Here is a 23457-nt window from a genome sequence, read left to right on the forward strand (position 1 = left end):
ATGCTCCTATTATAGGACAGTTTGGAAAGGGCAAAACTGTAGGGACAGAAATCAGATCAGCAGTTACCAGGAGCTGGGACTTGGGGGAAGGAATTGACTACAAAGGAACACGGAATTTTCTGGGGTGATGGAAATGATTTAAATCTTGATTAAAATGGACAAAATATTTCTCGGATAGGATGAAACAATGGGGTAGACAAATAGGAAAGAGAAATGACATCTTTATGGTGTGTTTAAAATTTAGAAAGGTAAAAAAAACCATTTGTTACATTCCTCTAGATTAAGCTATAACTGCAGAGGACTATTTAGTAATTAGCTGAAAGTATGTAATGTTAAAATAAGTAACATTTAACTTTAGGGTGCAGAGTGGAATATCAGGTATCCCAAGAAAGGTGCACTCTGGAACGTCAAACCTGCCCTAAATGTGGTTTGAGGTCCAATCTCTGTAAGACAGAACAGGAACAGTGTTTGCAGACAGTCTGGACAAAAAATTTCTCCTGTTTGATAAGTTAGTCACTTTTATTTATTTATTTATTTATTATTTTTTTTTTATGCGGTACGCGGGCCTCTCACTGTTGTGGCCTCTCTCGTTGTGGAGCACAGGCTCCGGAAGCGCAGGCTCAGCGGCCATGGCTCATGGGCCCAGCCGCTCCGCGGCATGTGGGATTTTCCCAGACCGGGGCACGAACTCGTGTCCCCTGCATCAGCAGGCGGACTCTCAACCACTGCACCACCAGGGAAGCCCAAGTTAGTCACTTTTATTATATTTATCTGAAGATTATTTAATAATAGATATATTAACAATATTATAGGAAATTTCTTAAAGAACATCGGTGTAATTATGTTGCCTAAGGAAAAAGAGAAATAAGGATATTGAGAAAGTCAAAAATGTTTACATTTGAATGTAGATAAAAGCTTCTGGTCTTTGGAAGTTACTTCCTTATTTTATTAAACCACAATAAAACAAAACTTTTGCAAGCAAGATGACAAAATTGAACCTAGAAGCACTACGCTCCCACTTCCTAATGAATGAGTCTAGAAGAGCAATGTCATTTAAGAAGTAAGCCCCACAGCTGCCTTGAAGGAGAGGGGCCGGTGAGGATGAAGGGGTCCTACACTTCACGGACAGAGTGGGAAAAGGATTCTAAAGGGGTTGATTGCAAGTCACAGTCGTGACTTTTCTAGTAGTACACTGCCTGTTTGGATGAAGGTTTCAGACCTGACTCAACTTTTTGCCTTCCCTGACTTTTTTCTTTGCCCACAGGATCCTTCACAAGTAGAATGTGCTTCAAAAGCCTGAAAGTTTTGCTTGCTTAATTAGGTGTGTTCATCAAGAGTGGATAAAGCAGTGGTAGGAAATGAGTTGTTTTTACTGCTAAAACAGCCCTTCCTTGGTAACTATGATAAATGCTCTGGGAAGGTCAAGTCCATGGCGCCTTGAATCTGCATGAAAGCAAGGATCACATGGGGCCTTGTGATTCCCTGAATGATGATACATATTGGAAGAAGACTCTAGATCCAGACTGGAGTTTGTTCTGGGATGAGGGGCTAAGCAGGTCCCTTGTGGCTTGTATCATCCAAGTAACCCAAGTAACCCTGATATTGACTGGCCAAGGAACTAGCCAACTGGATGGAAACTCCCTACCTAATTTTATGTTTTTGTTACATGCTTCCTTATAAGGTCTTAGTAACTGACAATAAGTGCCTGTGATTTTTCTTTGTAATCATTTTATAAACAATGGTATTTTTCAAGGGAGCCAATGAGTTCAGCTTAAAGCCCTAATAGCATCCATTAATGAAGTACACTATAGGTAAAATATAGTTAGAACATCCTGAATGTTCTGGGAGAGCCCTAGTTTATGAATATGCCATCTATTTCTTCAAAAATATCTTTATATTTACCATGCATTCTGGTTTGGGGTTAGAAAAATTTGCTCGCCCTCCATAGACAGCACATATAAATTCCCCAAATGAAGTATTTTTTAAAAACTTAACACTTGTGGAAATGCCATAAAAATTTTTCATAATGGCAGAGAAGAGCCTGTTCAAAGTCTGTTCAATTCTTCCAAGCAAAATAAATCCCCTTTTTCTGTACGCCCCATTTCAGCTTTATTCATTCCTCAGTTACAGCCTTTACTACATTGTATTATCCTGTTTAGTTCATCTATTTCTTTTGCTATGATATAAACTCAAGGACAGTAACCATTTTTCTTCTTTGTAACGTCATGCCTCCTACTATAACATTAGATGTTTATAAAATGTTTGTTAGTTTGTTTTTCTGTAAGAGATAAGAAATTTCACAAAGACCTAACCTGAAGATATAATTACATGGAGAAACTTCAGCCTGAGGTCAAAGTTAGGGAAACGAGAGCCTGGCCTGATCCAGGTTTGTCCCAGGAGACCCATTTCCTCCTCAGGGGAATTTAGGGGTGTCAGTTAGCTACAGAGTGGATCTTGGATCTGGTTCTCCTAAAGCTGTCTTGGGTACAGGTTGACTCTTAAATGATAGCAGGACCAATACAGACCCACCCTTGGCCTAAGGCCAGCCCTGAAATCACCTCTGGAATGAATGACAAGGCCATTTACCAAGGCCTTGGAAAACGTGGTCCTTAAGCCACTCTAAGCTACCAAACATTTTCCATGATTACTTTAAAAGGTTATTTGTTCACATATTTTTCCAATTACTCTTTGGTCAGCACTTATGCCGAGCTTTTTGTGGTCCTGGAAAGGTAATTGATCCAAAAATTCTCTTTCAGAATTTATTTCCACTTACCCTTTGCCTGTAGGCAAGACTATATTTTCAAAGCCATATGCCAATAAAGACTACATTTCTTATTTTATTTTTAATTCCACTTAAATATTCCTTTAAATTATAATAAAAAGGGCAGCAAATACACTCCCCTTATTAATTACCTAACGTTGCACTATAAATTAGCCCAAAGCTTTGTGGCTTCAACAATGATAGCATTTGGAAGGAATGCTATTGTGGCTCAGGAAGGAACTTGGGAACAGCTGGGTTAGGTAGATACGATACAGAATCTCTCATAAGGTTGCAGTCATGATATTGTCCAGGGCTGCAGTCAGCTGAAGGCTTGACTGAGGTTGGAGGATGCACTTCCAAGATGGCTCACTCATATGGCTAGCAAATTTGTGCTGGCTATGGGCAGGATATCTCAGTCCCTCACCATGGGGACCTCTTCACAGGATTGCTTGAGTATTCTCATGACATGGCACCTGGCTTTCTCCAGATTTGGAGATTCAGGGAAAGAGCAAGGTGTGAAGTGAACTACAATGTCTTTCATGACCTACCCTCAGAAGTCACACATGTTCACTTCACTTCTTCTGTAGATAGGATACGGATGCACAGGCCAGCCACAATTCCATGTGTGAGGGGACTATACAAAGGGTAAATACATGAGGTGAAGGTCATTTTGAATTGTGTACTTCCACTTTTAATTTTTTTTGCACCATATCAAAATCAATTACATAAACTGTGTATTCACAGCTTAGTTATGAAGTTTGAGATTTTTCATGAACCATCTCAAAGGCCTTTTTGCATGTTTTATGAATATGGTGGTAATCCTTCCAGCCACTCACTTGAGGCATCCTAATTCTAACTCAGTGAAAGGCATCTGCCTAGACATGTGGTTCTTAACTTTCATTGGCTCTTAGACTTTTTGAGAATCTTAATATCTAAAGACCAGCAGCACCCCCCACCAATGTACATACCCACAAATGTGCTATTTTACATACAACTGGAAGACTTTTATGGACTCCTGTAGCTAAGAAAAAGAACTCTAACTTGCAAGCAACATACACAATGTTTTCAGCTGGCTGCCAAATATAAAGGTCACAGCTAATGTTCAACAAAAGGCTGATGCCCAATATTAGCTGAAAGACTGGCTAGTTAACAAGTCTATGTAAGTCAAAATAACAGAGGACTTTCATGTGAAGTATCAAATTCACCTTTTGTTTCACAGTGGTATTTTTCTTAATTGACCTGGTAAAGTAAACTGTTCATACTTTACAGTGGGCTATCTTGAGTTTGGGTTACACTTAACAGACGCTTCAGGCTAATATTAGGCATTAACTTTAATATACATATACACAAACAGAATGACTCACTAATATCTCATAATGTCACCCAAACCTTCCAGAGTTAAACATTACTCACCACCAAACAAGGTTAGTTAATGGTGAATGCTGTTCATGCTTCAGCTAGCAATGCAAAAAAAATGGTTTCTAGGGCTTCCCTGGTGGTGCAGTGGTTGAGAGTCCGCCTGCCGATGCAGGGCACATGGGTTCGTGCCCAGGTCCGGGAGGATCCCACATGCCGCGGAGCGGCTAGGCCCGTGAGCCATGGCCGCTAAGCGTGTGTCCGGAGCCTGTGCTCCGCAACGGGAGAGGCCACAACAGTGAGAGGCCCAAGTGCCACAAGGGAAAAAAAAAAATGGTTTCTAAGTATAAAGCCAGACAGAAGTTCATCACAAGAACTAGAGCTCTCACTGTCTGAAGCTAAACATTTTCTACAGTCATGTGTCATATGCTGAACAAATGAAAAGCACAGGTTCTCCAAATTTATAGAATTATAGTAAGTTAGCTAATTTCCTCTCAGCCACTTTCTTTGAATTAGTGCCCTAGTGCTTGGTACTGGTTATATAAACAGATCAGTTTCTATAACTGTGTATTTCTCCATACACAGTTAATCTCATCAGAATCATCAGTGACAGTGTTTAACATTCAGATGATCAGACCTACTAAATTGGAATCTGGTGTGACTATAGTAAGGCTAGAGGGAGTGAAGGGTGGGGTTGGGGGAGGTAGAGCTCTGCATACTTAACAGATTCACTAAGTCACTGGTTTGCAAAACATGGCCCCAGCATCAACAATGATGAGAAATGTAAATTCTCTGGACCACTCCACCTCAGGTCTTGAATCAGAAACTCTAGGGATGGGGCCCAGCACGCTGAATGTTAACAAGATGATTCTGATGCTTGTTCAAGCTTAAGGACCACTGCACTCAGTGATTCCTTGCTCCTCAGTATAGTTTGAGAATGATCATCTCCAGGGTTGTTAAACAGCTGTATCTCGATAAAACAAAACTCATGGGTTTCTTTTCCTATTCCCATCTAAATATCTTCTACAACCAGGCCTTGTGGATGGATGTAGGCTGCAAGTACCATAAAGGAAGAAGGGTAGATGGGAGAGAGACCTTAGAAAAAAGCAGATAAATGGAGGTACATGTTTCTCCATGTTGTTTGTTTAAAGAAACAAACAAACAGTCTCACAAAATGAGAACGTCCCTAGAAAGAGCCATCCCTAAAAGGATCTTGACTCCGCTAATGCTTATCTTTTAATGCCATTTAAATTATTTGATAACATAACTTACAGGAAGTTTATTTAATGTTAACATCTGTGGTTCCTTTGTGGTCTATGAACCTCTGTCCATGAAAAGGAATGTTTGAAATGGATGTTCCTGGGACAACAGAAAAACCTTACAGATGACATGTGAGCCATGGGTTATGATGACTTTGGAAAACACTACAGTAAATACTTGTTGTCTTAATTTTCTGACATAAGTGAAAACAGATGCTTGGATTGAATGGCCAGTGAAGAACAAGTGTTATATAATGCAATTCCGCTAACAAATCTAGGGTCTCCTAAAACTGGATGGTGTTCTTTGTACACAGCTGGGAAAGGCACCTGAAAGTATTTGAGAAAGCACTGACGCATTGGTGAAAAACTGTGAAAGTGGGACTTCTTGCCAAGAGTATGTGGAGAAAGAATTTTGACTAACCTAGATATGAAGTATTGTTACTTCTTTAAGTGATTCAAGGATATTTTTTATTAGTTATTCTGGTGATTCAGTTGTTATATCAATATTTTAAATTTGAGTTACTGTTCCCCAAATAGGATAGTAAAAACAATCACTTGCTCTAGTGAAAGGCTGTTTATAAAGAGTTTTACAACTAGGTTGTTCTGCATTAAGAACAAAACTCTAAATCACACTAATACCAGCATGTTAATCAATCAAAAATGAATGGTGAGTCACACCACATTTAATCCATTCTAGGACTTTCATCTATTTCATATTTATGTTTTTGATTTGTATTACAAGGAGAACAAATACGACAATGCAGCATGGCACATACATGTGTAAGCACATAAGCCTGGATCTGGAAATGTGATTTTATATATCTGTATGTATATATATATATATATATATATATATATATATATATATATATGTATATGTATATGAAACACCACCACTGTGATCCAGTTGCAAATTAGAGGATCACATTTCATGGGGACAGTTGACACAGAAACTCAGTTTCATGGAAATGTTGGCTACAAATCAAATGAAGAGAAACATGGCATTCACACTTAAAAGCCAACTCGAGCCACTGGAAAAGGCAAAGTTCTCTGCAAGTTCTTGAAAATATCAAACACCGACAGCTACCCTGGAACAAAAATCCAGGAACAAATAAAAAAATGACCTTACAAAACACTATGATATCTTGCGTTTATCATGCATATGTTATTGCCATAATTCATGGGACATGCTAACTTATGCCGTATTTAAAACCATTTAAGAATGAACTCTGGTGTTAATATACGGTATGGTTTGTCTCATCTGGTAGCACAGAGCTTATCAAATTAATGTAAATTTGTGCTTTTTGTAGGCTTGCTGATGCCAAGATAAATGATCAGGAAACCATGATATTTTCAATCAAGTGGAATGTTTAGCATGACATAGAAACACCCTTTCCTGCCTTGAAAAAATATACAAAGTGTGCATTGTCTTCTGAAGGGCTGATGCCTGCTGAATCCAAACGGATGAAGAGTCAACTGTGAGGTGAGGTCTAGGGCCAAAGTGGCCAATGGCAGAGGTTGGGGGTGGAAGCCAGAAGAATGGTCTGAGGACTCATGGTGTTGAGAGAAGAGGGAAAGAGGAAAGGAGGGAATTCAAGAGGAAAGAGAGAGAGAAGGAGACTGAAGGGAAAGAAGGATTACGAACAAAAAGAGGGAGGACAGAAAAAAAACAGAGTTCTCATTAGGGACTGATCAGTCATCTGATCAGACCAACGCAGTACCTGAGAGTTGACCAACAGACCAGGCATCCAGGAGAAAATCAAATCACACAGAACCACATCCCAAGCGTATGTGGAGGAAAAAATGACCAAGGACCATGATTTGTGCTCCCAATTCTTCCACAATAAAAGGTAAATCTTCTCTGAGCAAAAGCTTCCAAACCCCTGCGGGAGAGTTGGCCGGGGGAACAGGAGCTGCTGGTGGCAAGAATTATGTTTAAAAACCCAGAGCGTGGGGGCTTCCCTGGTGGCACAGTGGTTGAGAGTCCGCCTGCCGATGCAGGGGACACGGGTTCGGGCCCCGGTCCAGGAAGATCCCACATGCCGCGGAGCGGTTGGGCCCGTGAGCCACGGCCGCTGAGCCTGCGCGTCTGGAGCCTGTGCTCTGCAACTAGAGAGGCCACGACAGTGAGAGGCCCACGTACCACAAAAAAAACAAAAGAAAAAACAAAAAAACAAAAAAACCCCACAGCGCCGTGGCTCCCGCCTTCAGGCCCTGGGTCACTGTGAGGCTGACACCCCACACGCCCAGACACATGAGACTCTGACTTCCAGCAACAGAGCATTCTTTTAGCTCAGCCTCTTCTCAGGAAATGTCCAGGAGACAAGGGTGTCCAGATCCTTCTTTAGCTGCCAGGGCAGGTGAAGAGTTTTCAAAATTGTGGCTGGCCTTCCACATCTCCTCTTACTTAGGTTAAGAAAATTACTACCAAAAAACCCATTAAAGTCACCCTAGTATTATTATTTATTAGTGGAAGCTAAAAAGAGAACTGGTATTTTTATTATTCCCTTTTTTCAGGGAAGCAGATCTGATGTTCAGAGAGATCAGGTCACTTGCCAGGCTCACAATGACTCCAATACTTTACCCACTAGCCCCTATTGCTATTTCCCAATATTTATCCTCCCAATTCATAACAAAACTACAGTTTAGGGTAAACCTCAATGGCAGAACATGGCCAGCATCACTTTCCTTCTAATTCTAGTAAAAGTATGAGTAATTAGAGTATTATTCTGTGACAGCAGGATCATTGGGGTATTTAAAGAGGATGAGCCATGGGCTTCCCTGGTGACGCAGTGGTTGAGAGTCTGCCTGCCGATGCAGGGGACATGGGTTCGTGCCCCGGTCCGGGAAGATCCCACATGCCACGGAGCGGCTGGGCCCATGAGCCATGGCCGCTGAGCCTGCGCGTCCGGAGCCTGTGCTCCGCAACGGGAGAGGCCACAACAGTGAGAGGCCAGCGCACCGCAAAAAAGAAAAAATGGGCCCTTCTTCAGATCATCTGATACCTGATCCCAAACTTACTGGATAGAGATGCTTTAACTCCATCTGGGAACGTGAAGGGAGAAGGAAACTCTGTCCTGAATCCCTCACTGGCATATCTGTAACAGCACTGAATTCCAGAGTTCTCTGCCAGCATGACTTTGGCAGTCACCCCAATCCCCTCCTTCAATGACAGAATCTGCTGCTCTCAGAGAAGGAAGGCCTGTTAAGACTCGCATGCCCACACACGTGTGCACGGCGGACTCTCAGCAGGGTCCTTGGAAAACCAGAATGTTTTCTTATCAGCTAACAGATTGGAAAAATCAAAGGATGGCATTAAAGGAGGAAGGAAATCTGAAACTCCACTTTGGCATCTTGGAAGCAATGTACCCCCAGCTTCATCCTATCAGGGGTTCATTCTCCACTCAGAGAGATCTTTCATTTTATTGGAGACACAGCAGAATACACTTCAAAGATGTTTCAGATTATAAGTCATCCTACACGCTCATAAATTACCCTTAACGTAAAGCAGAAAGAAGATGGGCTGGAATGTATATGGTAACATGCACAATTAAAGGAAAAATTTCCAAAGGCAATTCTCATAACCCGGACCTTTGGAATGGGGGACATTTATTCAATGTTTTCTCAACTCGTATTTTGCATTGACTGGGATCATAGGGTGCTTTTTCTTAACATATTACATAAATCCATTTTTTCTTCTTTATGTACATAGGTATCACTTAAAGCTAGTGCATGACAACACAATGGAATAGCTTAACTCCTGCAGATTTTAAGAAAATGATCTTTGTGTGGCCAACATATATTAGTTTTAAATAGAACTAATTTCAAACTCCTGAAAGCATGAAATGTCTAAATCATCCTTATAATCCTAATATGATGATTTTTAAAATTATTTTCTTTTTAAATTGTATTTCTTTTTAAAGTTAATTTTATTTTTTAAATTAAAATATTTAAGTATGTCACTCCCCCTCCACTGGTAACCAGTTTGTTCTCCATATCTGTGAGTCTGCTTCTTTCTTGTTATATCCACTAGTTTGTTGTATTTTTTAGATTCCACATATAAGTGATATCATATAGTATTTGCTTTTCTCTGTATGACTTATTTCACTTAGCATAATGTCCTCCAGGTCCATCCATGTTGCTGCAAATGGTAAATGCCATTCTTTTTTAACGGCTGAGTAGTATTCTACTGTGTGTGTGTGTGTGTGTGTGTGTGTGTGTGTGTATGTGTGTACCAATAATATTAATGTGATGTTTTTTTTAAAGTTAATTGAATGACAGAATAAGCAAATGTAAGTCCAGTTCTGAAAAACAATCAGCCATAGCTTCTCAGATCTAACCTCTGAGATTTTGTAAAAGTAGACATTTGAACTTACGTTCTAACACCAAAAACAAATGTTAAGCTGAATTTTAAACATTTTCTTATTTTATTTGGCCTGAGAAGGAAGTTTAAAAGTTTTCCAAATAATGCTTCAAAATCCAGGAACAAAGTAGAACGAAAGAAAAATCACCTTTAAGTTTGTTTTAAAACTTAAATAATAAAATAATTCACTTGCAACTTTTAAATTTTACCCTGCACTCATCCAGAAAGATTTATGAAGCACTTACACATGCAAATTTTCAAAACCTGTAGATCAGTGGTCCTCAACTCTGGCCACATTAAAATCACCTGAGGAATTTTTAAACTCTCCCATCCCAGACCAATTAAATCATAACTGAGTAGAGGAGCAGAACAGTACTGATATTTTTGAAAACTTTGTTATTCTAATGCATGGGTTACAACTGCTGAGGATAGATATTATAGTATTTATACTCATAGCTAAACTTATTTTGAAAGTAAACACTGAGTTGCTATATCATAGGTGAAACTTAAGTTAGACCTCAATTTTCTCTAAAATTTCTAAAATTTCTAAGTTAGACCTCAATTTTCTCTAAAATTAATTTCTAATCTGACCAGAAGGTGCTTGGACTGGGTGGATTTGGTCTGATTTTCTAGTGTATGGCTTTAGATGTATAGTCCTTGATTGGAGAACAATAATGAAACTTCTATGAAGGCATCACATCTCCTAGCTCCTTTCCAGAATTCCACAGGGAGGGATGTTAGCTGACTTCACAGCCTGCTACACTGAGAAGGCCTAAAAACCTCAGACTAGCTTTAAGGCTCCCACATTTCTACCAAAATCACTGGGAATATAAGTCAGGGTTTTGTTAGATCAGGGAAACCTACAACACACTATACAAATCTCACTGTGGAAAGTTCTTGGTGGGGAACCCAAGCGAAAATTATGAGCAGTGGGGTGGGTAAGTCCTGATTCAGTCTTGCTGTCCACAGAACTTTTACAAAGTAGCCTGAGGCCTTGAAGTTTACCCTTCTCACCATGTACCTCCCAGGCCTTTGGGACACCCCAACACAAGAAGAGACTGTGGGCTATTCTCTATAGAAAATACTCGGTAGGGTATTCTAGTATTAACATTCTACAAGGTTCTGGGTGTCATATTAAGGATATATTTTGTGTACAACCTAAATTTTGTGTTTTGATTCCTAGGGCATATGGAAGAATTGTTGTTGTATTCATACCAAAAAGGAGCTGAAAGAAGCTCCTTTAGTTTAACAAGTTGTTGTCTCCATCATATCCACTGCTAGAAGTATACTTTCATCCTCCAAACAAAATTTTAATTCGACCTATAGCAACCCCTCCATATACTGGAAGAGCCACTCAGTGATGTTTCAGAAACACATTTTATGGAGACTGTATCATCACCTTCATAGGTGTTAATTGCTTAATATTTGTACATTTTGTCAAAGAGAACTTACATTTTGTCTTACGTTTTCTCTTTTTAAGAGATGATGGCAGCTGAGTCTTACAAGGAAGGAAAAGCTTCTATTTTGGGGGCATTTACTTTGCATACTGCTCTACATGGGATTGACCACACTTGAGGAATCCAGGCATTGACTGGCCTTTTATATACAGAAAATAGGGTCCACACTGAGTGCTGAATATATACCTTGAGTCTTCGTAGTAGTGAGATATTTACCTCAATTCTCAGGGATTTCCTACAACAACTCCAACCATGGAGGCAGACAAATTGGTTAGTTTGCCTGCTGGGCATCTGCCACTAAAGGCTGAACTCTGTGAGAAGTAGATGGGGTGTTAATGCCCAAACCAGTATATTTTTCTGGAGTTAGATTTCCTGTATTAGTTCCACTATATCATTTACTAGCTGTGTGACTTCAAGCTGCCATTGGCCATTTTGTGGTGGGTAGACTCTAAGATAACCCCCAGTAATCCTCATCTCCCGTTATTGGGTAATCCTCTTGTGTGACAGGACCTGGAAGTTGCTTCTATCCAAGAGAATATGGCAAAGGTGATGGGTTGCCACTTCCATGATTAGGCTGTATTGTAATTTCCGTCTTGCCTGCAGATGCATCTGGGTTTGTACACCTTGATGAAGCAAGAGGCCATAATAGAGAAGCCCATGAGGCAAAGAAAAGAGGTGACCTCTGGGCAACAGCCAGTATGGAAATGAGGCCCTTAAACCAATGATCCTCAGGGAACTGAACTCTACCAATAGCCACAAGAACTTGAAAGGTGATCCTTTCCCAGTTGAGACTTCAGATGAGACCTGAACCTGGCCAACACCTTTGCTGCAGCCTTGTGAAAGACCATGAAGGGGACGACCCAACTAAGCCAGACTCAGACTCCTAACCCACAGAAACAGTGAAACAAAAAGTGTGTGATGCTTTAAGCTGCTAATTTTGTAGTAATTTATCATGCAGTAGTCGATAACATACTCTTTACGCTTAGTTCCTCATCTGTGAAATGGGGATAATAATATATATTCCATAGGTGTAAGGATAAAATGAGACAATGTATATAAACACTTAGCATTAAACAGCATGCCTGATACTTAGTAATATGGTTGTTGTAATAGTCTTTAAATGTTATTTTAACAGAATGTACGTATTTAAACCATTGTTTTTCTTTTTTTAGCATGTTCATTCTTTGGCTGATACTATTTATTTTTATATTTTTATTTTACTACTCTCGTAATGTCTCACATTAGATTATCCTATTAATTTTTTAATTTTACATTTATTCTTAGATCACTTTCATTAAGTTCATCTATTTACTTTCCATATTCTCCCTTGCTTTTATACCTGCTTTTATAAATGGCAATCAGGAATCAGGCAAAAGGGAAATCATTCTGAGGATGGTGACCCAGATAGAATAGTTTGTCACATTTGCTTAATGCCCCTCCCTTCATTAGACACCTCACTTTCGTCTTAGACAAATATTCTGTCAACACACATTAACCTATAAAAACATTTTAACTGTCTTTTCTATAATACAGTATCAATGAATTCGTCGATTCTCAAGTGCTACCCTGTGCCTCATTAACTTTTTTTTTAATATATTTATTTATTTATTTTTGGCTGCGTTGGGTCTTTGTTGCTGCACGCAGGTTTTCTCTAGTTGCAGTGAGCGGGAGCTACTCTCTGTTGAGGTGCACAGGTTTCTCATTGAGGTGGCTTCTCTTGTTGCGGAGCATGGGCTCTAGGCACACGGGCTTCAGTAGTTGTGGCACGTGGGCTCAGTAGTTGTGGCGCATGGGCTTAGTTGCCCCGCAGCATGTGGGATCTTCCCAGACCAGGACTCGAACCCATGTCCCCTGCACTGGCAGGCGGATTCTTAACCACTGCGCCACCAGGGAAGCCCCTGCCTCATTAACTTTTGAGAGCGAGAGATAGAGACTAAAATTCCTTAATATTTAGTATCTCAGCCTGATATAGCAGTCTATAAGACCAAACTAAACTAGTGAACGTGTAATTAGCACAGAGACACCTTATTTTTAAGCACTGGGTTCTAAACATGATAGTCTTAGCATCAAAAAACTATATTTGATCAACTTTTACATTCCTAATACAAGTTTCTTTTATCACAGGGGCTGGATCTCATTCAGTTTTACCTAGTAGACAGTGCTTGAATAGACAAACAAATCTATACAACTGCCAAGAAACTAGAGCTGTAGAAAATGCTAAAATAATTCCCCTGTGGTTTTCAGACTTGTTTGTTTTCTTTTAGCAGTGGAACCATTTTTTCCTAACGTACTCTTTAATACAGTCCCACCAATATATAAATGTATACTACTCAAATAAAAGCAGAAATCCACCCATCAGGGTTCTTTGCCCTCCCCACTATTCCTCCCCCAAACTCCTTGTTCTAAGATGGAAAAGACCCTCCCTGGCTCCTTACAGGTATTAACTACCCTCTGGAGAAAGGGACTGGGTCACTGGAGTGACACATTCTTGTTTTGTCAAAGTGAGGTTGGGAGTGCTCCGAGGAGAGTGAGAGCTAGACTCCAGGTGAGTGGCTGGAAAAGTTTAGAGTAAGACATGAGCCCTCTTCTCCAAAGACAATCTGCTACTTCTGCTTTGTAATCAATCTTGGGGAGTCAAGACAGATAGAGACAAGGAAGACACAGTCACATCCAGTGTGGACTCAGTCTTGGCTTTCCCTCTGGGTACTTTAACACCTGCTGAGCTCTGGCCCCTGGAAGTGGCCTGGGCTCTGGCCATGCAGCTACCCCTGTCGGGAAGGCCCTTCCACTACTCTCCTCCTTGCCCCAGTGTATGTTTGTCTTCCAGGCTCCTACTTGGGTGCCTTATCCCCTCATAATTTTTGACCCCTCTAGTCTGGATTGGGCCCTTTCTGATTGTTCTCAAAGTTCTTTGTGCTTCAGCCAAATCAGAGGATGTTCTCACTCTAATGCAATTATTCCTTTACAACCCTGTCTTCTCCATCAACTGGTCAGGAAGACAAAACCTTGTCTTCCCAGCCTCAGTGCGCTGCATATACATGGAATACAGTTTGTTACTTGAACAAATTAACATATCTTTATGTAGAGCAAGGAACTGATATTACATAGAAATTAAAGGTATGGTCTTTTGCCACTTGCTGGCTGGATGACTTTGGGCAAACACTCTGAGGTACAATTTTATCCTCTGTAAATGGAGAGTAATAAAATACCTGCTTTACGAGAGAGAGGCATGGACATATATACACTACCAAATGTAAGGTAGATAGCTAGTGGGAAGCAGCCGCATAGCACAGGGAGACCAGCTCCGTGCTTTATGACCACCTGGAGGGGTGGGATAGGGAGGGTGGGAGGGAGGGAGACGCAAGAGAGAAGAGATATGGGAACATATGTATATGTATAACTGATTTACTTTGTTATAGAGCAGAAACTAACACACCGTTGTAAAGCAATTATACTCTAATAAAGATGTAAAAAACAAAATACCTGCTTTATAGGGGAACTTCGAGCATTTAGTTAGTTTTCCACATTAAAAATATTTAGCCCTAAATTACCACAAACAATATGAGCTCAAATAATGTTATCTATAATAATAGTGATGAGTTATTGATAGCTATGGGAGTTACTGTTATTAACATCATCTGCCCTGTGATTTTTTTTCTCCTTGGAGTCAGAGATTTCTACCCTGTCAGGTAAGAACCTGAGGCCAAAAGCCAGCTACCTCTTCCCTCTGCACTAGCCAAGAGTCACGGCCAAGAGCCTCATTCCCTCGGGCCATCTGATCCCACTTGTATTGGAGATGCTCCTCTCTGGTTTTCCTCACACCTACATCAGGAGGACTGATAGAGCTGCCTAGAAATAGTAGCCTATGCCTGCTAACTGACTGCACTTTTCCAAACACAGGAGTTTCTGCAGAGGTGTGTCAAGCCTCTCATGTCCCATTATACTACATACATATTGCTCTCTGTGGTTTTTATTTCTGCCTGTATGCCAGGGGAAAAAAAGTTCTATGGTTCCAAGAATAAAGAATCCTAGGGGTATCTGGAGCATAGGGGCTTTCAAGGATATAAAACAATGTGAGAATTCTTCAGAGCCTGTACTTCAGAGCCTGTATCCTGAAAAACAAGTTCAAGAGGATCTCTCCTGGAGGATCTGTGAGGCTTTATCAGTCCCCACAGAAAAGCTGATCCTAGGGCAAAGGTGCAGCTTTCCATAGAGAAAAGCAGTGTTTAAACTTGACAGTCAAACATTCGGTTGAGGAAGGTCGGGCTGGAAAACAGTAGAGTCCTTCTCTCATTGTCCTGCAGAGCAACACAGCTCCCTTGCCCCACCTTTCACCAAGAACATGCCACCTCATTTGCTACCCTCCCAGAGGTTTGTCAGATAGTCTGGACACAAGATCACATATTATTTGGTGTGCATATTTTTTTCGGTATTGATATACTTTTCTGCAACCCAATAAACATTTTTTCGAATACCTGTTATATGTCAGACCCTTTACTAAAAGTTTTGCAACTCTTACCTCATTTACTCCTAAAATACTGTAAGACGGTTATCATTATTCTCATTTTACAGATAAGAAAACTGAGGCTTAGCAAAGGTAAATGATTTGCCAAAGAACATAGTCATCAAGGGGTAGGGAGGAGAAGAGGTCCATTAATAATACTCTCAGACTTTAAGCTTTTAAAAAGTAACAAAGACTCTTGCAGTATCTTATTTTCTATAACAAAGTATGTGGCTATGTATGCAAGTATGCATAAGACACGTAAGAAGTGATTTCTTATTTAAAAAGTAATTTCTTTTCCCTATAAATAGTCAGCTGTATTTATATTCATCAACTATACGCCACCTCCCCCCCCCACACACACGCAGCAGACAGGTTCTAGGGAAAATGTGAAGATTAGGATAATGTTTAAAATCTTTACAAGAAACCTTTTATTCAAGGGAAGGACAGCATTCACATGTACACTACAGAACTTAACTCCTAAGATTTGGGTCGGAACAGAGCAGAACACAGATATCCAGTCAGGAACCTGGGATCCAGTCCTGGTTCTGTCATCAATGTGGGAAAGTTACTAAATCTCCCTGTATTTGGGTGCCTCCATTTGTAAAATAAATGATTATACTGGTCAATGGTTCCCAAATATTGACATGTGATGAAGTTTTCATCAGTCTGTGGTAAAATGAGAAAAATAGAACAATGGACTTATTTGTATCAATTCATTTGTTTTATAAATCTGTTAAAATGGTTAGCTTTTATGAGCAATGGGGGCTTCCCTCCTTTGAACATTCTCACATGGCATAATTCAAGTATGTTCTCTATAATGGGACCCTGATATTAAAAAAATATATGTATTTTTATGGGTCCATAAATCCAAAGGTCTGGGAAACCCTAGCCTAGGTGATCACTAACATCCTTCCTAGCTCCAAAATTCTATACTCTTCTTGAATGACAAATGATATTTAACTAACTCTAAAGTAGGAAGGAAAAAGAAAAGAAAAAACCTTTTATCTCTTTTTTTTTCTTATTTATCTCAGTATTTCCCCAAATGTGAAAAATAAGCCCCTGGCAAGATATAATAGCTATTCCACTAGAAAAAGGACTCTTAGTCAAATGAGTTTGGGAAACAATGGGTTAAATAGGTGGGACAGTTTTCTTTACTGAGAAATTTTCAGAACCTGTCAAGTTCTAAAGTCTGTTGTGACCCCACCCCAGAACAGAAAAAAGCATGAATGCTCCCCAAGTAATTGATGGGAAGAAGATGCCTGCCCTAAACCCCTTTTGAGGACAGTACACCTATTCCTGGAATGCAGTTTGAAAAAAGCCAACTTCAGCTAAAAGAAAGTCCCTTGGTAGCTTCAATGATAAAGAAAAAACTTAGCATTAGAGACAAGGAGACTTGCCATTTATTTTATAATTATATTAATTTGATAGTTTTTTTTCAAATTACTGAACCTATGGATATTTTTTAAAATTACAAAAGAAACCTGGATGAAAATACTTCAGATTAAAGTGCAATGAACAAGACAAAAGTTCTGTGGCTGTTTTTGACAATGTTTTTTTTACCATAACAAATAAAGGAAAATTGTGTCAAGAGATTTGCATCTAGTGATTGCAACATGATAATTAAAGCATTTGGAATTTGCAGAAGTCTGCAGTCACAAAATTATGGCTCTCATCCCTACACAGTAAATACAAGGTAAAATAAAAACATTTGGAAGTATTAAGCCTGAGAAAAACTCCAGACTTTTCTCAGATGGTGGGTCCTTGTTAAATATTTTAGCAGTAGGAACAGTTAATTCTGAATGCTTGTGGCTCATGACTGATTTATTTAAACACTTTTACTACGATCAAGAAACAGAATACTTGATAGAAGAGAAAGATCTAGTAGTGTATATTTTTATTTAATTTTATTTTGCAGAGTTATCGTAGAGTTGAAAAGGTTTACTCAGCCTTTTTTATTGCTTTTTATATCATCATGTGAAATATCAACTAGCCAAACCCTTCAGCTTTCACGCTCTGGATTCAAGTTTCACTTAATACACGGAAGAGAGAATGGTTTTCACTTGGGACAAGATGATCTTGGAGCAAACTACACAGAGGGAGGACCTAGCAGGATCTTTGGATATTCTGACCTGAACAATCTTTCTTTCCGACTCTATGCACAGCTGGGTTTTGACAAGCTCATGGCTCTGCATTGCCTCTGATATTTTCCATCATAACTGTATGAAAATTCCAGCCTGTTTTTCCTAATCCTGCTGACTACAGCAGTCTGCAACCATAAAAAGCCTTCACAGACCTGAAGTTGGCTTGGAAAAGTGCCTCTGCAAAGGAGCAAAAAACTACCTGCAACATTTATGTTCAAAGATAGGAGAGAGGTAAGCTCTTGTTTTGGTGCTGATGGGCTCAAGAGATTGTTTTTAGCGTCTAAATTAAGACAATTTCATTTTCTTCTGATGACATTTGTAAACAAAATACCAACACTAAAATGAGAGCAATTTAGCCAGGAAAAGGAGTGTCATGTCCAGCAGATCAAACCCTCTTCCAAATTCCACCAGAGAGAAGTGTCTATATATCAGCACATGACCGTTCTTTGTCGGTGTGCCCTGCCTAGAATCCTTCAGCCTCCAAGCTAACAGGTATGTGTGAGGTTTACACAAAAGATTCTAGGTTTCAAATTAGCTTCTTTTAAACCTTCAGCTAGCACTGATTTAGTCTCTGAGGAGGGGGATAAAAACACCAAACAAGTCTTTTCAGCAGACTATATAATACCCATCTATACCATACAATTCAATATACAAATACTGTAGTTGAAGCTATACCATTCAAGCTACTGTGAACATCTGCTAAATCTAATAAGAAGTTGGTTTTCATCTTTTGCAATAAAGAGATCCAACTGAAAATTAAATAGAGGGGGGTGTGGGGAAGCAAAAGTTTAAGCTACTTCTCCACACATTTGAATTCTGACTCTCCGAGAAGAACTCTATTCCCCCCATCTGGCAAAGCAGATCACATTTAATACCAATATTTAAAAACTAGTATCTTTTAAACATTATTTTGAAAACACAAAACATCAGAGCTACTTGCCTTTTGGCAATTTCTGTGCATTTCCCAGGGCTAGTGCAATACTTCCACAGAAAAGTAGACACCCCAAGCTGGAGAGCATGTTGCATTTGCCACCTCACACGGGGAGTGATGCTGGTGGGAGTCCCGCAACCCTGGAGCTGCATTTAAATGGACTGTCTCTCGGTGACAGAGGAGGGCGGCTGCACTTAGCTATGCTGTGGGCTTACTCACAGGGGGTGGAGACAAAATGACATCACACCCTTTCCCACACACACATCAAAAAAAAAACAAAAAAAAAAAACGCACAGCAGCAAAAACATATCATCACATTTCCTGCTAGGTTGTAACTGTCTGTCTCTTCTCTTCCCTCTATGATATAAAACTTGAAATTATGGTCAAACTATATTTATGAAAGAGAAAGTAGTTGGGCAATTTTGAAACATGTGATGAACTCTTTTTAAAAATCCAGAAAAGACATCTTTAAAACCTTTGGAACATTAAAAATATAAAATGAAACCTTATTTGGAAGGAAACTGTTTTTAATTATCTGGTAAACCAATCCAATTCTTCTTTCAAAGGGGAGTAAGCTCATAAAAATTCACTTTGAACCATTTGGAAGTTCCAATATCATGAGAAACTTTTAAGAGTAAGTCATTGGCTACACAGCTATTCATTATATATAATACACATGCATGCATACATAGATATACACACAGATATATATTGGGTTGGCCAAAATGTTCGTTTGGGTTTTTCCTGACTGATGTTACAGGAAAACCCGAACAAACTTTTTGGCCAACCCAATACATATGGATATTCTATAGATGTGGAGATATAGAGAAATCACTATCACTAATTGATCCCCAACTCTGGGACAGGCTCTGTAATAGTGTCTTTACCTACATTATTGCATTTTAATCCTCACAGTGACTACACAGGAGATCTTGTGTTATCTCTGTTTCACCAGTGAGAAAAAACTGAGCCTCAGAGAGGTTAAGAGTCCTGACCAAGCCAGTGTATTCTAATGGTTAATAATTTGGATGGGCTTTGGAGTAGAACTGGCTGGGTATAAACTTGGATGCTATGTGCCTTTGACAAATTTCTCCGTCTATATCTCATCAACACTGGTTACATTTAAGGGCTTGCTCCATGCCAGGCACTGATCTGATCAATTCACATCTATTCATATGTATTCCTTAAAATAACCTAGGAGACAGGCATTGCCATCACCCCCATTTTACACAGAAACTGGCCATAGGGAGGTTAAATGAAAAGCCCAAGGTCACGGTGCTAGTAAGCAACAGACCCGGCATTTAAATCAGACAATTTAAGCCCAGAGCTTCCACTCTTCATGACTACACTTTAAATTCAAAAATAGAGATGACAGTACCAATTTCACAAATTTGCTAGCAGGACTTTTGGACAGTACTTACCATAGTGCCTGGTACACAGGAAGCATATCATAAATGATAGTCAATGAAAACAACAAAAATAATGACAATAATAAATCCCCCAATTAAGCAGAACTATGATTCTAACCCAGGTACATCCACCTCCAAAGCCCATGTGTATCCTCTCTCCCTCTACATCACATGACCCCAAATACAGGCATTGCTGGAATGACTGGGTTAATAAAGCACTTTAAATGTTGTCATTTAAATCAACTCTTTGAAAATAGCTTATTTCATGCGGTTGCTGTAGCTGAACCAAAACAGTAAAAGGGAAATGGAATAATGGTGGTCCAATGAAATTCTAGTCAAAAAACTTACTAAAAGAAAAAAGACACACTGAAGAGATGGCCCCATCTTCCAAATAAAGCGTGAGAAGGCACATTGTTAAAGTCATTTAGAGCTGGCCCCGGCTAAGCTTCCAGCACAGGAATGCTCTGGCACTGGCTACGAGGGGATTGGGTTATTTAACAGGTCTTTTTCGTCTCTAATTTTTTACTTGAATAGGCAGCTCTCTCAAACCCCCAGTTTAGACATTCATCCAGCTGGCACTGCTGATTCTACTTCTATATCCATTGCCATCAAGTTAAGCCAGTGAGGCCACTATGTTAGCAGGAAATGACAGGGTTTTTTTCTTTTTTTTGAGGGGGGTAAAAAAGAGCAGAAATATTGGGGGGGAAAAAAAAGAGGCTGTTCTTTAAAACAGTGTGAGAAGCCGGCCGGAAAGTTAGGTAATGGAATTCAGGAATCAGTGTCTGCTTGGCCTGTGGGCTAAATCAGGTCTACATTAGCAATTGTTATTTGCAGATTGGAACTGACTGGGGGCTAATTAAACAAAGGTCAGTCTCTGATTAGTATTTTGTCAGAAAAAGTTGGTTGCATTACTATAGCTAGTGGGACAATGAACATTCAAGGAAGACCCTGAAAGTATAGAGGTCTCCTGAGATCCTGAAGGAGGCACGTCCTAAAGAAACGGACCACGTCAGAGAAGGCATTTTACCTTCTCAACAAACAAAAAGTTTTCTGTCATGTCAGAGTCTCAGCCCCAACAGGAGGTACACAAATAGTCCAGAAGAACTGTTAAGGGCCTTGCTCATAGAGGGCTGTGGTCATGTAACCACTGGAGGATTTAAGGCCATTTTTTAAGGAAGAATTACCTTTGCCTGTGGGTATATTGGAGATGATGATTGTTGAAGAATTTTCACACACACACACACACACACACCCCGTACATTTCCCAGGTGTCACAAGAGAGTGCCAAACCTCAGTCCTGGTTCAAATGCCTCTGCAGGCACCTGTGTCTGTGTTTACCTGGAAATACAGAAATGTGAAGCTCTGTTTGTGAGATGTAGAATCTCAGATTGAAAAAAGTTGTTTTACACATTTATTCAAAGTCCATAAGAGTGTATAACACCAAGAATGAACCCTAATGTAAGATATGAACTCTGGATGAGGACAGTGTGTCATTGGAGGTTCATCACTTATAACACATGGTAAAACCTCTGGTGCGGGGATGTTGGTAATGGGAGGGCCAGGGGTATGTAGTATATCTCTCCATGTGCGGGAGCCAGGGGTAGGTGTTTGGGAAATCTAAGTAACTTCTGCTCAATTTTGCTGTGAACCTAAAAATGCTCTAAAAAATAAAGTTTATTACCAAAAACTTTTGTTGAAAGAACATTTAGGAAGAACTTCTGGAAAATCCCATAAACTATACTTGTATTTTCCCTCTGTTCTGTGAAGGCAGGGGACCGCGCCTGTTTTTGTCTATCACTGTACCCAGTGACTAGAATCTGATAAGAATGCTATATGTTAAGATGAGTAAGGGTCAAATGAAGCAGAATCCCTCAATTCCTCCATATTGTCTAAAGGTATCAAGCCAGAGAAAGCTAGACTATGACTTGGAATGTACGATTGTTGGGGAAGGGAGGTAATTCTCCAAGAGTCTCTCACATTTCTGGATGTCCTATGAGAAGAGGCACTGATTCCCTGTGCTCCAGACTACCTTTTCAATGATGTTGCTACAGCAAACAGCCTTGGAAGAGAGAAGTTTGTTTACTGATTCATGTAATAAAGATAAAGTCTCCCTCTGGAGCAAAGGGAACACATGCTCATTGTCTATTATCAAAGATTCAAGTTCCCTAAGCTTGGGTTTCCTTTCTTGTAATATAACCTGTGGCATGTTTTTAGGTATCACCTGTACCTCTTGGTGTGGTCCTGTGGAAACTGGGGCTCCTAGAATGAGCACAGATGCTGATATTCAGGCTACAACTATTGCTGGGTGTAAATAACTGTCCTTTGTCTTTGGCCCAGCATCCTTGTGTCTCCTGCCATCATCCGTGAAGTGTGCGGGTTGGCTTGCACATACGGTAAAATCCCAACCCTTCACAATTCTTGACTTTAGCATTGACCCACTCCATAATATTTTGTTAGGTAATCTTTTGTATAGTGCCATTACCTACATTCAAGTTCACAGTAAGAATCAGCCACGAAACTATCGTGCATAGTTAAGAGTGCTGCCGACATTGCTTATTAAATCATATAGTACCCTCTTTAGAAAAGCCCTGGGGGAAAACCTCTGTTCTTTATGTCCAAAAAAATGTAATCTTTTTTCTGATCAGCTGCATTTATTTTGTGACATTGTTCTCTTTTTGCGTAGACCATTAGAAAACCAGAACCAAATGTGTCCCCCACCCATATTAAGTACATATAGGTCTTTGCAGTGCACATGTTTTGACATCATCCCTGGCTTTTTTTTAACCCCACCCTTTTTTCTTGCTTATTTTACTTAGAGTCGTTATGCAGTTTTCTAACTTGCTTTCATTTTTTTCTGGAACAAGGTGAAGTAATAAAACAAACCCCACACTGGAGTTATGTCAAAAATATGTGTCAAAATAGGTGAAGTGGGAATCTGTGAATGTGCTCTCTGCTTTCCTTTTCTACACAACAGTAAACCCTGATGGAGTTCTGGTACAATGATTGTAGAGCATACTTTCTTTATTTATATTTTCTCCTTGGGAAAGTGGGCAAAAGGCAGGTGGATGCCCAGAACACTACTCGTACTTTTCCGTCATTTTATGTTTGGCTTTTTAAGTGTTGAACATTAATTCCATTATTTGAAATGAGACTTCCACTAAAACTCATCAGTCTTTCAAATCTTGCCTGTAAACTCTGTGCAGTCATTTTACCCATCTGTTCACACTTTTGAGTCTCTCATACATAATGCCCTATGCTAAGAGAGTTTTAAAGGCT

General features: G+C 39.7%; 1 protein-coding gene across 6 annotated transcripts in view; it reads right to left on the reverse strand.

The window, feature by feature from the left end:
* The window catches only part of ABI3BP (ABI family member 3 binding protein), a 258654-nt gene extending 239592 nt beyond the window's left edge, over positions 1 to 19062 (reverse strand). For all 6 annotated transcript variants that reach the window (XM_060010562.1, XM_060010560.1, XM_060010563.1 and 3 more), the window contains exon 1: positions 18782 to 19062. In XM_060010562.1, the coding sequence (XP_059866545.1) occupies positions 18782 to 18860 (79 nt within the window). In that variant the 5' untranslated portion in view covers positions 18861 to 19062. The remainder of the gene's footprint in view (positions 1 to 18781) is intronic.
* Between the last annotated feature and the right edge of the window lie 4395 nt (positions 19063 to 23457).

This window comes from Delphinus delphis, chromosome 4 (assembly GCF_949987515.2).
Source record: "Delphinus delphis chromosome 4, mDelDel1.2, whole genome shotgun sequence".
NCBI classification, from domain to species: Eukaryota; Metazoa; Chordata; class Mammalia; order Artiodactyla; family Delphinidae; genus Delphinus; species Delphinus delphis.